General features: G+C 49.5%; 3 protein-coding genes across 5 annotated transcripts in view; 1 reads left to right on the top strand and 2 right to left on the bottom strand.

The window, feature by feature from the left end:
* Window positions 1-342: 342 nt before the first annotated feature.
* On the top strand, window positions 343-4,266 carry LOC128274604 (glucose-induced degradation protein 4 homolog). Of its 2 annotated transcripts, XR_008269313.1 has the most exons (6): window positions 343-1,108; window positions 1,182-1,349; window positions 1,431-1,544; window positions 1,637-1,755; window positions 1,816-2,230; window positions 3,253-4,266. XR_008269313.1 is itself a non-coding variant. In XM_053012846.1 (5 exons), exons 1-5 carry the CDS (start codon window positions 962-964, stop codon window positions 1,877-1,879), a joined length of 612 nt encoding a protein of 203 aa, XP_052868806.1. In that variant the 5' UTR covers window positions 343-961; the 3' UTR covers window positions 1,880-2,642. The 2 variants fall into 2 exon arrangements, 1 of the variants encoding a protein (XP_052868806.1); XM_053012846.1 differs by lacking the exon at window positions 3,253-4,266 and having other exon boundaries at window positions 1,816-2,642.
* Window positions 4,267-4,359: 93 nt separating this feature from the next.
* On the bottom strand, window positions 4,360-8,398 carry LOC128274593 (alanine--glyoxylate aminotransferase 2-like). Its single transcript, XM_053012834.1, has 7 exons — window positions 8,063-8,398; window positions 7,164-7,282; window positions 6,202-6,436; window positions 6,044-6,137; window positions 5,774-5,976; window positions 5,469-5,688; window positions 4,360-5,397 (listed from the first exon to the last, which is right to left on the bottom strand). The coding sequence occupies exons 1-7, from the start codon at window positions 8,125-8,127 to the stop codon at window positions 4,843-4,845; spliced, it is 1,491 nt and encodes a 496-aa protein (XP_052868794.1). The 5' UTR covers window positions 8,128-8,398; the 3' UTR covers window positions 4,360-4,842.
* A 3,494-nt stretch (window positions 8,399-11,892) lies between these two features.
* The window catches only part of LOC128269368 (uncharacterized), a 31,607-nt gene continuing 27,792 nt past the window's right edge, over window positions 11,893-15,707 (bottom strand). For both annotated transcript variants that reach the window (XM_053006824.1, XM_053006817.1), the window contains exons 5-7: window positions 14,575-14,657; window positions 14,350-14,492; window positions 11,893-14,270 (exon numbers count right to left, since the gene is read on the bottom strand). In XM_053006824.1, coding sequence (XP_052862784.1) covers window positions 14,022-14,270; window positions 14,350-14,492; window positions 14,575-14,657 — 475 coding nt within the window. In that variant the 3' untranslated portion in view covers window positions 11,893-14,021. The remainder of the gene's footprint in view (window positions 14,271-14,349; window positions 14,493-14,574; window positions 14,658-15,707) is intronic.

The following is a 15,707-nucleotide window of genomic DNA, read 5'->3' as shown; positions in this document are numbered from 1 at the left end:
CGTGGACGTTCCCCGAACGACGCCGTTCGTCAAAATAAAGTCTCGAGTGATACTACACGGTAGCCGGCTAGAAAACGGACCGGGAAAGTTTATCGCCGCCTCGTCTTCGTCGTCGGTTGTGTTCACCTATTAGGTTTCGTTAATTTCACCTCTGCTGTCCTATCGGCGTTACAGCTTTGTCGACGGAGTCGTCATAATCGTCATCTTCAACAAGCCCCCATCATCGTCCACAACCGTGCAGCAAAAGAATCAGTGCACTGTCCTTTCTCCTCCCCGTCCCACAACGCCATTCGTGACGAGGCCGAGTAGCCGAACGCTGAACCGCTGACCCCATCACCATCACCATCAGCATCGTCATCGGCAATCAGCAATCATCGAAGCCATCAAAAGGCAACTAGTTCTAACTTTCGACGACGACATTGACCTCGAGTACGCAGACGGCGGCGGTGGCAGCGGCAGCGGCGACGGCAACGACCACGAAGATAACCTCACAATCGCGGCAGAGGTCGATGGTGGTGGTGGCAGTACGCTAAGCGCTACCTCGAAGGAAAAACTTGCGATAACGTTTTCCACCGCCGCCGCCGCCACCGCCGTGTGCGAGCAACTGGTCGATGAAAACGCCGGTGACTCGCCGCGCACACTGAGCGAGCGGAAGAGCGAAACGGCCAGTTTCACAACGCATCCGGTCACCGCTATCGATCCGGACCATCCTGGTTCGGCACTCGGCTCCGCACTGAAGAGCCAAACAACAGACAACGGCGACGGTGACACCGTTCCGGGTGCTGCGACGAGCGGTGAACCCAGGGGTGGTGGCAGCTGCGACGGAACTACTTGTACAACCGAGAAGCCAGAGAGGCGCGACGAAGCTGAAGCAGCCGAAGAAGCCGTCTCCTGTTCCACGGCGGAATCCACCGACGGTTCCGACGCCGGCCCTCCGGAAACCAGCACCGACGATCTAACTATGCCCGTCCGCGTTGACATTGTGCCGCCTCCACCCAACAACTCCAAGCAGCTGGGGGTCACAAAATCGCTGCTGTACAATGGCTCCAAATTTCGCGGGTATCAAAAGTCCAAAGGCAACGCATACGAGGTGGAGGTAGTGCTACAGGTAAGGGTGCGGAGAAATTTGGCCAGTCGCCACCACACGTCGCTTTAACTATCTTTCCCCCTTTCCATTGTAGCACGTCGACGAAGCCAACTCGTACCTCTGCGGGTACCTGAAGATTACTGGCCTAACGTTCGAGTTCCCCACCCTGACTACGTTTTTCGACGGGGAAATCATCTCAAAGAAATATCCCTTCCTCACACGCAAATGGGATGCCGACGAAGACGTAGATAGGAAGCACTTTGTGAGTGGCGATCGCTTTTCGTTTGCGTTCCACAATGTCATTAGTAATGCAATGTTTCGCGGTATCATTGTATCTTTTCAGGGTAAGTTTGCCGCGTTCAGCGATTATCAAAAGACGTTCAACTCGGACGACTTTGACTACGATGCGCTGGAGAAGAGTGACTTTGTTTTCATGCGTTGGAAGGAACATTTTTTGGTAATTATTAGCAGGTTCATTTCGATTAAAATGAGCAGACATTTTGTTGCTAACACGAAACGTTCCATTACTTTTCGCTGCACTGATCACAGGTACCTGATCACAAGATAAAAGACATCAACGGAGCATCGTTTGCCGGGTTTTATTATATTTGCTTCCAAAAGTCGCGCGCCGTTATGGAGGGCTATTATTACCATCGATCATCGGAATGGTAAATGAAGATTGTTTGATAATCTGCTGTCCGTTATTACTACTTTACATTCCTCCGTAGGTATCAGTCTCTCACCCTTCAGCATGTGGCCGAGTCGTGCATTCAGATCTATGAATTCCGATAAGTTTTCAACGACTGCGCGTGGGCATAGGTGGCGTTTAAGTTCGAACAAAAAAAACTATGATGCATCGCTAGCCATTTTTCCACCCTAGGACTGTCATTACCATGGTCCATTTTCTGCGGCATCAAAAGATGGCATGACACAAACACATTTACATAGAACAAAATGTGTAACTTACATGCATCCCTTGTGTTACTGCGATACACTTCAAACTGATTGCTCTTATGTGGTATGAAAACGTCTCATGAATGCAGCAAACCCGACCATCTCTAATCGTCACAGCTCGCTCGATACGATCAAACGTACAATACTCAAATGCAGTTGTTTAAGCGGTGGTGATGCAATATTCTTAAGGTAATCTGACGACGGTTAACATTATTCTAACAAGTTGCAAATGGTTCATACGGTACGAGATTGAGTAACCAGGAAACCATGGCAACCACCAGGCACACAAGTTTCGTTCAATTTTTAGGTATCGATCTTTTTGTCAGCAACTTCTGCTTCATCGCTGTTGTTTTCTGAATGATAAGATTATAACAAAATCTTTTGAGTTAATTGAAACAAAACACAAGGAATAAAACAAATCTATAAAATAGGGCGGTTGACTAGAAGCAGTTAGGCGTTGGAAGAAAAAAAAAAACCGTTGCTCTGAACATCAACTTTCACTGGTAGACATGTTCTAATACCTATCGCAGTAGATTTCAGTTCATAACCATGTAGTTCAACTATTGGGAAAAAATATACATAAAAATAGCTATTTGAGTAACTTTTGATGTTGGTTCTCGTTTATTTTGCTACCATGGAGAAGAAATGTTTATTTTGAATGGGCGAATAGCGATACACATCGGCACTCAGATTGCTTTCGGCCCCGCCTGTGTGGAGGAACCATGGAGCAGCCGTTACAACAACGAACTGAAGTTCGCTGTTCACGAGCTTACTGTCGCATCGCATATACGACACGCTAAGCTATAGCGAACCAGTCGTCATGATGGACGCCAAACCAGTCCGTGAAGCTGTTCTTGGGCCGTCCAGAAGGACTGAGGGAACGTGGTAGGCCCCGCTTGAGAAGGTGCCACGGTATCGATAACGATACGAGAACAGTTTGTTTAAAAGAGTTCGCTTACGAAGCCGCTCGACCACGGGAGTATCTGTTTGAGATCAGCATCCCTCGGCGGTTGTAGCTCTCGGATGATACACATTGATATTCATTAGCCTACCAGCCTACAAATAGCGACTAGAGCAGAGTAGAAAAGTCGCTATTCTTGAAGTTTACTTTTGCTTTTGCCGATACACATGTTTTTTTTCGTACACATGTTTTTTTTCGTACACATGTTTTTTTTTATAATGAATACTTAATTTTAAATGTTTGTTTCCAGGTCTGCCAGTAACAATTTCCTTTGGATGCGGAAATACGCCTTGAATGCCACCACGGATAAGCAAATGCAAAAACGGCGTCATTATTTCCACTATCACTTGCAATATGCGTTAAGAATGTAGGGTCGGGGTCATGTTGAATATTCGATGATGTATGTTCTGATAAGCGTAGCGATAGCTAGGTGTCGTTCTGCTGGTTTAAGCGTTTCCACGCAAACAAACTTCTAGGTGCGTTTTTTAAATTGTGTACTTTACGATGGCGATGTATGTTAATCTATATGATACACACAATTGTGGAAGCCACTAGTAAACATCGATTTTGTTTTATTTGTAACTGTGTTCTATTTTTTTTATTGGGTGTTTCTATTGTTTGACACACCGTAAACAAAACACAACCGGACCAACTTTGGATAGTTGTTCGAGCCTTAAACTTTGTATATATTGTATAAACGTCCGTTGCGCCCGCCGCACCACCAATGCCGTTATCAACATCAACAGCTCACCTTAGAACAATCATCCGTTGTCTTATTTGTTGCAATCCACTGAATATTTTCATGCAAAAACAACAGACAACGAACTGGATCGCGGTGAATGGCGCAGTGACTCCTGGCAATAACTGCTGGCTGCTGCTGGCCACTAAAACGACAACAATCGAGTGAAAGAAGCAAACTGAAAGACCTACGAAACATCCATATAAAATATCAAAAGTTGATACCAGATGTCAACGCCAACGGTTACGGCGGCTCCTTCTTCAATTTAGAAGAAAATGGGCCGATGATATCGTCAGTCCCAAAATGCGCACCAAACAGTCCCTCGTTTCGGGTGCATTCGCTTCTCTTGCCCGACGTGTGGGCTTTCCGAATCCCAAAAACGACAATTATGCTTATCAATATAGCCACCGAGGCGGAAATAAGCCTCAATGAAATGTGCTTTTCAAATATCGTACCGTTTGCGTTGAAGACCTAGCACTTTGGAAATAAGTTTACCATATTTCCCAACTTTCTGCAACCGAAATTGTATTTTATACATAAAAATGTAATAAATGAACCTTTCGAATAAATGTTCAACCATCGAAAACTCTGAGGCCGTTTTTGTTTTATAATCAAATGAAAAAGAGAATCTTAAATGAACCTGACCCTGTAGAACGTCCATGGAAAAGCAGGTGAATATTAACAGAGATGGTCTTGACGGTTAAATGATAGGCGAAAACAAAATAAATGATGAATCATGATTGCAAAGGAGAGCAGTTACAGCCCCAGACTGAGTCACAAACAGATGATAACTATTCCATACTTTTCCATGAGGATACCGTTTGGAATGAGTTCCCGTACATCGCACACGCGCGCAACGTTACCGTTTTATTGGTCCGTTCAACTCGAACAAACTGTAGCTTAACTCAAGTCGATTAAAAGATTAGACACTCCACTCTGGCTCCTCGACGGTTTGACGTGCCATTCGGACGCAAATTAACCTCTTATACATATAAGATAACAACGGAAAAAAGCAGTATTTTTGAGCGAGAAAAACAAACACAATTCAAATAACAAATTACTTCGGAATGGAAGCTGCTGCTCTGGGAAGATATGTCTCTTCTAGACCGATTTGATGAGATTGGACGAATCACGCTGGCCAACACCGATGGGACCGGGCTGTAGAACGCCACCGGTCGCGAGCGAATGGGTAACACGCACCGGTTGCGATTCAGCCACCACGGCCATCTGCTTCGCCTCCAAGACCAGCGACTGCTGCTGCTGCTGCTGTTGCAGGTACGCTAAGCATTCGCGGAAACCCACAAGAAACTCGTCCACGTTTGCCTTCGTGAACACCATCGGGGGCTTCAGCTTCACTACGTTGTCGTCCGGCCCGTCACTACTGACCAGCACCCGGTGCATCGTTTTCATCCGCTCGACCACGAGCTTGGCGGCGTCGGTGGCGGGCACCCGGTTCTGGCGATCCGACACCAGTTCGATACCGACGAACAGGCCCATTCCGCGCACGTCTCCCACCAACCCGTACTCGCTCTTGAGGGCTGCCGCCTGCTCGAGAAGATAGCGGCCCACCAGAAGAGCATTTTCCTGCAACCGTTCTTCGTCAATCACCCGCAGCACCGCGTTCGCAATGGCACAGGAAACGGGATTCCCACCATACTGAAACGGTGACAGAGAGATTGAATAATTATAACAGACGCGTCCCAGTGTGGGTGCCAATCGGTGCTTACGGTGTTGAAGTAACAAACACCCGTCGAGGCGAAACTTTCCGCTATTTCCGGTGTCGTGACCACGGCTCCGACCGGATGTCCGTTGCCCATCGGTTTCGCGATCGTCACAATGTCCGGGATGACCTGCTGCTGCTCGAACGCCCAGTAGTGGCTGCCGATCCGCCCGAATCCCACCTGCACCTCGTCCGCGATCGTCACACCGCCCGCCTTCCGTACCGCCCTACCGGAATGATCGAAAAAAAAAAAACGGTAAGGATCTTCGAAGGCGGCTTGCGAAAAACCAAAAAAAAAACGTCGTCACTTACTCGTACACTCGCCGAAAGTAGCCCGGTGGCGGGATGATCTGGCCACCGCAGCTCTGCAGACTCTCGGCAATGAAGGCGGCCACCCCGGTCGGGCTGCCATCCAGCATCCGCTGTACCTCGCCGACGTACAGCTCGGTCAGGTCGGTGCCCTCCGGGTAGTCACAGTCCCGGTACTTGCCACGGTACACGTCCGGGCACGGTGCCTGATGGCGCGACGGTGCGACAGATATTGAAGAACTGCTATGGTTACTGCGCTGCGTGAAGCCTTACCACATGCACGAAGTCTGGCTTCGGACCGCCACCGGGCTGGTTGAACTTGTACGGCGAAACATCCATCACGGCGGACACGTGGCCATGGTAGGCACTGAGGAAGGAACAAGACAAGGTTAACCGAGCTGGGAGCTGGGGAACCGTGTGCATCGACTTACTGATCGAGCGTGATGACCTCGTGGCGTCCTGTGTGCTGCCGAGCGAGGCGCAGGGCCAGATCGTTGGCTTCCGAGCCGGAGTTGACGAAGTAGCACACGGACAGGCGGCCCGGCATCTTCTGGGCAAGGGTTTGGGCACACTGGACCAGCTCGTCGTGCAGGAAGCGATTGTTGGTCGACAGCATCGCCAGCTGGCGTGCGCCGGCTTCCACCACCTTCGGATGGCAGTGCCCCACTGTTTGCCATGTCCATGAGCCACGAAGTATGAAAATGAAAAAGGGAAAACCAAGAAAACTGAAGACTACAAAACCATGGTGACTCTAGCGACTTTGTTGGACTCGGTTTTTTGTTGACTGGTTGACGTCAACTGGACGGCCGCCATCAGGTCCGGACCACCGGAACCGGAGTTCATAGTTGATGCGCGATGGTTCCACATGCTCCAAGCTCCAAGTAGCTCCACATCGCTCTTCGTTAGTGATTTGTTGTGCTTCCAGGCCAAGAATTGGGATTAGGGCGCGCCGGGGCCGATCGATAAGAAAGAAGTGAGCTTGTTTCGAACGGAGCTATCTGTGTGTGTGTGTGTGTTGCAAGTAGTACAGCGTCTAGCGATGATGGTTCGCTCTCACGATCCTCTACGATCGTGCACCCCGAAAACGGTTCTGAGGGGGTGATGCTCATGCCCTATCACTGTTCATACCGTTGCGGGGCTCGACCTCGGCTGAGCGTTTCATTAAGGTCCCGGTCTCGTTGCAGCGCCAATTACGTCAATTGAACCTCTACTTCCCTCCTCTAACTACAAATCTTCCACTGGTCCAGCAGGCGGTCCCCCACTCGTGGGTGTACTCGTGGCAAATAGCCAAGGGTCCACGTGTGTAGCACGTGTGAACCTGAGTACCTGAGCAGTTCCTGTTGGGCTGGGCCGTTTCCCATCGCCGACTTGGCCACGCCGACTCGACACTTACCGTGGGCAACGTTGTTGATGCAGTCCAGGTAGCGGGCACCCTGCTCGTCGTACATGTACTGGCCCTGGCCGCGCACTATCTTCAGTGGATTGGCACGATAAAACAGTTGACAGGATTTGCTGGAAATGAACAGTGGAACTTCGTGAAGAACTTGTTGTACTGGGTACTGGGACCAGAAGTGGACGTAACAGCAATTGGGTTTGTGGGGCGCCCCCTCCCCCCTCGCTTTCTCTATCTCTGCCTCGCTCCCTCTCTGTGTCGGAAACAACAATCGTTCTTCCGTGCCGTGCAGCGACCTCACTCGACAAGTCCATAGCAGTGTCGAGCGCAAAACGCGGCCGGCGGCAAGCGGCAGCAAGTGGGTCCTCGCATGCCGTTATCGCGTGTGTGTGTGATGGCTCTGTTTGTGCGAAGTGCTGAGCGTTCGTAATTCGCTTGCCAACACAGAGCGCGCGCGCCACCGAAAAAAAAAAAAACAAAACGGCAACAAAGGCGGGCCACAAAGTCCACAACTCGGCAAACGTGTGCCGGGGGTGGGTGGGGGGTGGCGCATAAATCTTCATGATCATCGTCATGATGATGATGATACCGGGCACGAGCGAGTTGGCAACGGCGTAGTTGGCGTGGCGTGCTGCCGGAAATAAAAATAGTCGCATATCCTCGCATTCGCGTCCGTCGCGTCGGCGAAGGCGAAGCGAAGGCGCGTGGGTGGTTTTGACACCGATCGACGGGTGGGGACCTTGTGCCCTGTGACCGTGAGGATGCTTTACCCCGTCCCAGCCAGCGTCCCAGCCAGCTCAACGCTCAAGTCAAGGGTGCTGCTCCGTTCGGCCCCGATCTTGAAGGGATCTTGGATCTTGCCATTCCTTCTGGCGATACGGGAGATTCGGACGACTTACCCGATGTACTTCTGGCGCAGTTTGATAGTGTCGGCTTTGCTCATGTTTTCTTCCGCCACATCCATGATTCCGCCGGAAGGATTTGGCTGCTCCGTAGATTGAGTTGATGCCACTACACAACGCGCACAGGCGGCAGACACAGACTCTCTAGGGGTGTGTAGGTACACCACAGACCAAAGCGACAGCACCTGGCACCGCAACGTTAAGTAGCCGAGTAGCCGTGGCTCGGGCACCAATATACACACCGCGACCGGATGATGGCGGCCAACTGCCAACTGGTCCGCTATTGTCGGCGGTTGTAGAGTACTTCGAGCGCGGTAATCTTCATTCGTTCGTCTACAACCGTCAAACTGAGTTATCACCGGCGGACCGGCGCGCTATTTGTACTCCGAGTTTTGCTTGCTGTCGCGCGCCGCCCCACCGCCGACCTACCAATCTCACTCACTCTCTCTCTCTTTCTCTTCCTTGATCTACTACATCGACCCCGTCCCAATCCCGTCTCCCGCCCTGGCTTCTGCGGCCCCTATCACCCGTGAGCCATTCTATCTCACTTTCTCCACCCCACCCTTCCCTTCAACTCCATTGTTTTTTCTCTCACTCTCTCCCATTCTTCGTTTGTTTTTTGCTCCAGTTTATCCTCTGCCCTACCATCATCGCCACCACCACCGGCCGATGCCGATTCTCGTCCAGAACGAACCGGTGTCTGGAACCGGTGGCCGTTGGCTAGCGAGGCTAGTGCTAAAGGACCCAGTAGGTCTACCTAGTGGTGGCCTGTTACTAGGCTGTTCAATAAGTTCGTAGCCTCGATAAGAAAAACACATTTTTATGGTTTGAAATACACTTTGGTATATGGTCTCCCTGAACATCATTACACTTGTTCCAACGAGTCTCCAATTTATAAATTCCATCCCTGAAGTGAGAAACTGGAAGGGCTTCAAAATACGCTTCCGCAGCTGTTATCACGTCATAATTTGATGAAAAACACTTTCCACGCATTACATTTTTTTGGGCCGTGAACAGATGGAAGTCGCTCGGGGCCAAATCTGAAGAGTTGTTCATATGAAGAGTGTAACAATATAACAAATAAAAATTAGGCTCTTAGCAGTGCTCCCTGATATCGAGGCTACGAACTTTTTGACCAGCCTAGTAGTGTACCATAAAGAGCTTTGAATGCAAAGGATGGTCTTTTGAAGAAACATTCGAAGATCTTTAATTTTATCGAACATAACTTTGAACAGCTCAGACGTCGGAGAGCACAGCATGCACAGTTTGGTAAAGATACATAACACATGGACTACAAAAAGTCCCGGAGATAAGGGGTATTATGTATTCTGTTTTCGCTCAAAATTGTGGCTTTACTCATCAACGTCATCTCCGCCAACAAGAGCCACACGTTTATTCCAGCGCAATGTCCATTCGAGCGAACTGTCGTTTCTGGGGCGGCATGTTTTCCGAGGTCTGCGAATGGCCAGTAGTTACTGGGTTAGCCAAATCTGGCGAATACGGTCAATGTGGGAGCGATTCGAAGATTCGAATTCATGTAGTATTGGCATTGCTTTGAAAGCCGTGTAACGAACAGGGAAAAGCGGTGAGAGTGCAATCAGACTAGCACCATCTGTGTGTAAAGCCCCTAGACTTTTCAGCCCACCGTGTGTGTGGTTAATCACCCGGGTCCTCGGGCCTTATCTAACAGGGTGTTGGGGGAGCTTAGGAGCTTTTCTCGCATCGGGAGCAAAATAAAACGGAACAAAAACAGCCATATAAATTGTGTAAAACGTTTACAATCGCCATCGCGTAGAATTTAAACACTTGCAAGACTTTGGAACGGCGACCGTTGAAAGGCCGCAGCCGCATTAAATAGTTTCTTCGTATTTTTTCTTTATTTAAATATCTTTTTATAGTGGGCTCTTGTTAGTCAACACGTTCACCATCTTCATCGTTCATCGCGCCAGTTGCGTCGCTTCCGTTTTTTCTCTTGCTCGCCATCTCGATCGAGCCTTGCCTTGCCAGATTCACTCCGATTCTTCATACAAAATATACTATGGTACCGCCCTTCAGGAGCCCTCCCATCCTGATCCTGATTGGAGAACACCGCCGTGTCACTAGCTGTGCCTGGCGACTAGCTGTCTGGTCTTGCCTTGGTTTTCGTTTTATTTTACTCGTTTCGGTTTCCATCGTCCTTTCGATCGGTCGCTCTGTATCTGGCTTTTCCGGCTTTTCTTGTTCCGTGTTCTACGCTGTTTGTTTTTACTGTGTGTGTGTGTGTGTGTGTGTGTGTAACGGTTGTTGGATAGACTATAGAGTCACTATAGAGTTCCGTTTGCTTGATTGGGGATGCCATGGTTTGTGTAGTTTGTGTGTGTGAACCTCTTTGCGTGTCTATTGCGCAGCGATTGGGACTATTACTCTCTCCCATGGAGCTGGAAGTCGAAAAAGGTGAGATTAAGGAGCTAAAATGTGTGGTTGAATACGGAACCGAAGCTTTAGTGCACGTTACAACCACGAGAGTGCTTCGCGCACGCCTCGCTCAATGTGCCGAGAGACAAATTTCTAGTTTGTTCGCTGGCTTACACCCAGCCCGTTCACCTGCCTTTGTATATAAGTCATCAAATGTATTGTTAAATGTTGCATCTAGGGTTGTGGTTTTGTTCATTTTTTTCTTTCTTCTATTTTTGCACGCCGGGACTCTCGGTTCTTTAATCGTCTTTCCTCCTATTCATAATATTATTTTGCTCCTTTTTATTTTTCATCAAATTTCGTTAGCGAGTAATAAAAAGGTTTTTTGTTATTTGCTTCACGTTAGTTCCCGTTCTCCCACTTTCCTCGGCATCCAATTACGAAAATAACATTTTCTACATTTCCTGTTTCCACTGCTTTTGTTTTGTATTTTTGCGAACCTTCTTCCTCCAGGTCCGCCATGTTTTGGTTTTTCACACAGTTGTTGCCGTTGCCGTTTTGCGTGTAAATAGGTCTCGTAAGTGGGTAGGAAGGGAAGTGGGTGTTACAATATGCTGAAAACCTTTTTTTGCTGCTGCTGCTGCTGCTGCGTGTAATCCGTGTGTTTTCGTGGCCGGCCCAGCAAAAAAGAGCATAATTGTATATATATATATATACAATATTTCAACTATGTACGCGTTTTTTGTTTGTTTAGTTTTCCGTTACACCTAATTCCAAACATTATTTCTGGCTCGTTCGTTCATTCTTTGCATTTGCATTCAGTTCATTTCGCTCGATGTGCCCCTGCGCTTCGTATCCTGTGGGTTTCAATAGCTTCGAATAATCTTCGAATTCTCAATTCCACCACGCTCGAAGTGTGCGGCTTTATCCATCCTGGTTTCGATCAGAAAAAGGTCGGATTCCTGCAGCAGTGCAGTGCACTTCAGTGACTACTCAGCCAGGGGAGGAAGCAAAAGCTGCCCGAGCCTTAAAAAAACTACCTTACAACCGAAGCTAAAGATTGGGTTAGGGTATCGGTTGGAATCAAAGTGCAATGTGCATGTGGCTGCCTACAGACTTGTTGTTGCCGAGCCGGCTCCTGAAAGTGTCGTGTCACAGGCTGGCACGGTGTACGGATCAGACCGGAGTTAGACGAGACGATTGGATTGGATTTGCATTCCGTTTGAATTCGCACTATCTCTTTTCGCACACACCAACAGCCTGGAACTGTTGCCCATACAACAGTCCTCAAAGAAATCTCTATCTTCTACATCCGGGATACAACGGCAACAGACAGATGGTAGGGCCGGGGCTAGCGACTTGTAGGCGAGAGAGGCGAATGCAAAAAAATGAAACACAAAAAGGCGGTGAAAGGACCAAAATAATACAGTGACTGTGCGGGCGAAAGAAGGTTTAATTTATTTAAAGAATAGCGTTACACAGTAATATGATACAGGCCGATTACGACACTACACAAGAACAGGGATACTATTGGGTTTCGAAATATGCTCGATCCAGTTGCACCAGTTGTCATTGCGCCGAAATAAAAAAAAACCGAAAGAAAATGGGTGGCAGATGGTATGAGATCGAGACTGGAACAGAAATCTGAAGTTAACGTAAAACTGGCACCAGGGTGTGTAGGCTCTCGCAAAGTCGCAACAACATCGGTAGGCCGAAACTCTTGGCCGATTACACTGAAATGGCTACACTGAAACGATTGATTGATGGTGTGATGCGTACAGCGAGCACTAGAAAACGCACAGCGATTGTCACACGTGCTACAATGCGAAGGAATGGGCAAATGGGACGAGCGAAATGACACACATTTCCGCAAAAACAAAAAACCTTTCCTGCCCTACCTCTGTTTTCTCTTTCTCTTTCTGTCTCTCACTCTCCCTCGTTCTCAGACTCTCTGTAGTTGTGCTTAAAAGCATGCTTCCAATACAAAGGAACTAAAACAATACGCTGTCTGCCTATAGCGACGACTCACCGCACCCTGATCTCCTTTGGCGGAGTCATTCTTACCGACCGCGGGTGGGTGTGGGGGGGTTGTTAGGGTGGTGGGAGGCTTAAAACATAGAAAATTGTCTCTGCGCACGCACGTCAGACGACCACGAACAAACCAAAACGGATAACATTCATACGGACCGCAGTGATCGTGCTTTCTTTAGCTTCCGTTCCGCCATTCTGCCTGCCTGCCTGTCTCTCTCTCTCTCGCTTGCTTGCTCGCTCGCTCGCCCCGTTCACTTGGTCTATCTTGAGTTGATTTAATTCGACTCCATTTTGTTTTCTCTGCCCCGTCCTCCGTTTGGTCACTTAAACCTTAACTATTAACATTAGTTACTATATGTAATGTTGTTATATATGATCGTTTGTAAAAATATCCGTGTCTGCGTGTGTGTTCGTGTGTGAGAGAGACGATACAGGCATCACTATGTTGAACCTAGCTTCTCTAGTTCCTCGCCATGCTTCGCCACAAATCAAAATTCCCAATCGCGCGTTGGTCATCTTCGCCACCCTTTTGCTTTCCACTTCTCTGTGCCTGCTACGTCTTTCCCACGCTCTAGTCTCTCTCTCTCTATGCAAGACCACTTTTCTTATCTGCTCTTGGCACGCTCTCCTGCGCCATGCGTCTCGTTTTACTATCCTGTCCAACGTGTGACCAGGGTTGCCTGCCCGCCGCCATGTGAGCAACGCGGGCATGAGAAAAAGTCCCCGTTCAAGTGCAAAACATAAGTTAAACTCAAAGTAGAATAAATATTATAAACCAAGCATTGCAGCGATTATCCACAACCATCGTCCACTTACTCGCTAACCTACCGTAAAACGTAGGTGCATACAAAAACTAGTAGTACACGACAAAATAGCTTGAAGGGACTTTGAAGGCATGGAGAGAGAAAGAGAGAGTGAGTGATGATGAATAAAAAAAACGCAAGGAAGATGCAAAGAGTTTGCTACTTAAAGGATGTGCCACCCACATCACACACGCACGCACACACACACACACACACGCACACACACACACACACACAGAATGTGCATTGGGTGCTGCATTCGGCGTACTCGGATCACACCATTGTTTTTTTTTCTTCTAAACCATTCTCTTGACGACCGATCCTGAGTGTGGCTGGTATAAAATCAAAACACAAACCCTAACAACGATCAAAAGCGAACGTCCAGCGAGGTTCGCGCTAGACAACATCGAGCACAGGCCCACTCTCGCCTTTGCCTGCCGGCCGACCGGCCGGAAGCGAAACCCCGGCACCTCCCACCGCCACGGCTTCTTACGCCCTTCAAAACGTAACGCCCTGTTGCATGCGGCGGCGGTGATGGTGGTGGTGGTGGTGTGATAGGAAAACTACCAGAATACCCTCCTCTTCGTCCTCCCCGTCTTCTTCTTGCTCTTCTTCTGCTGCTGCTTTCGTTGGGCATATCATCTCCCCAGCTTCCTCTCTGTTCTCTGTGCCACCATCCCCCCTCCCGCCGTATTCGGTTCGTTATTCGTCGTCGTCACCTGGCGCCTCTACTGTATTACGCAACAGGTGCACTTTTTCTTCTTCTTCTCGTCGATAACAACGTGCGACGCGGACTGCGGGCCCGGTATCACCTGATTGCTGATCGGTGTCTGGGCCATGCTTCCGTCCGCCGTCGGAGCGCCATTTTTCGTACCCGCCGTCGCCGGTGATCCGACGGCCGCCGAGCCGCCGGTGGCCGCGCGTGTTTTGTGGGGCGACTTTGTCCCATTCTGCTGGCTCGACTGTAGCTGAACGGACTGAAAGTAGGAGAAAGAGAACGCGAGCCAATAAAAGAAAGACCCGCACGATCGCGGGAGAGCGGCGCGGGAGCCATACCTCGTCCTTTGTAACGACCCCGTCGACTATCGTGGTGCCCCCGTCGGTGTGGCTGTCGGTAGGATCCGTGCCTTCACCATCCACCGCACCACCATCCCCGTTCACTAAGCTTTGATCACCGGTCGGCGTAATAGGTTTGCCGCCTACGGTGAAAAAACAGAGTAACATAATAAAGACCATGCGGCTCCATGATATAGATGGATGGGCGAATCGCCCACAGCTTACCCTTGATAAGATTAACTATTTCATCGGCCTCCCTCGACAGATCGCCTCCCGGTCTGAACGGATTGTCCCAGCCTGATTCGGTGCTACAACGAGAAAAGTAAGCGAGGTGCAGTTTTAGTATCGAATTGTTGCCAATCAAACAAAAGAACCGGTAACCGGCAATCAGAGGTATGAAGACAAAATACAAAAACAAAGAAAAAAAAAAGAGGAAATAAAATAACAAATGGAAATGTGGTCTCCGGACTCTTGCCATCGGTTAGGCCGCGCCAGAATGGTCGTGTTCGGCACGTGCTGGAACTGCTGCTGGTACTGCTGCTGGGGGTGGTTGATGAAATGGTGGCCCTGGTGGTGGTGGCCCGATTTTGGGTAGTCGCCGGCGTACGTCATCAGCGTCGCCGCCTGCGCGGCGCACTCCTTGAGGTACTCGTCACGCGGTACCTCCACCACGTAGTAGAGCGCGCCACCGTGCGACTGCGACGGTGTTGTCGCGACCGTGTGCACCATATCGCGCGGCTCAACTGTTCCGCTAGCTTCGTGTGACAGCTACCCAACCAACACTACACACCACACACCTACAACACGGTCGCCACTCGAGACTTTCCGCTCAACCAGCCGAGCGCCATCTGCAGAGTCACGCACACGCACCCTGTTCACCTAATTTCCTTCTTTCACTGGAACCTGCAAAGCACTGGCGGCGTTAGCTGGTAAGTTGGTACAAATTGGTGCCCCTAGCACATGCGACTCCCGCCCCATTTCGAGAGATTCATCAAGCGTTCACGATTTTTCCGAGCGTCCGAGCTGGAAACGAGAGCTCTAAAGGGGCCCAAGAAGTTAGCTTGAGCTAGTAACCTGTTGCTCCAATGCCATCCTTGCTGTAAGTAGTAAGGGTGACTGCGAGGCGCACCAGGCGCCTCCATTGAAACCACGTGTCGTCTGGCTCTCCACTCATAACCGAGTGCGATCCGACCGAGTACAGTGTGATGTAAAAAGTCGCATCCACCGCACGCACCACACTGACGCAATGGCGTGCGCAAAAAAAGCACGTGCGTGAGTGTGTGCGGCGGCGACGGAGCACGCAAATACGCGCTTACGCCGGGGGCACAATTTTTTCATCATATTTTTAGCATTGGCGC

This window comes from Anopheles cruzii, chromosome X (genome assembly GCF_943734635.1).
Source record: "Anopheles cruzii chromosome X, idAnoCruzAS_RS32_06, whole genome shotgun sequence".
In the NCBI taxonomy this organism is placed as follows: Eukaryota; Metazoa; Arthropoda; class Insecta; order Diptera; family Culicidae; genus Anopheles; species Anopheles cruzii.
The sequence above is the reverse complement of the archived record's forward strand: the minus strand, read 5'-3'. Positions and strand labels throughout refer to the sequence as shown.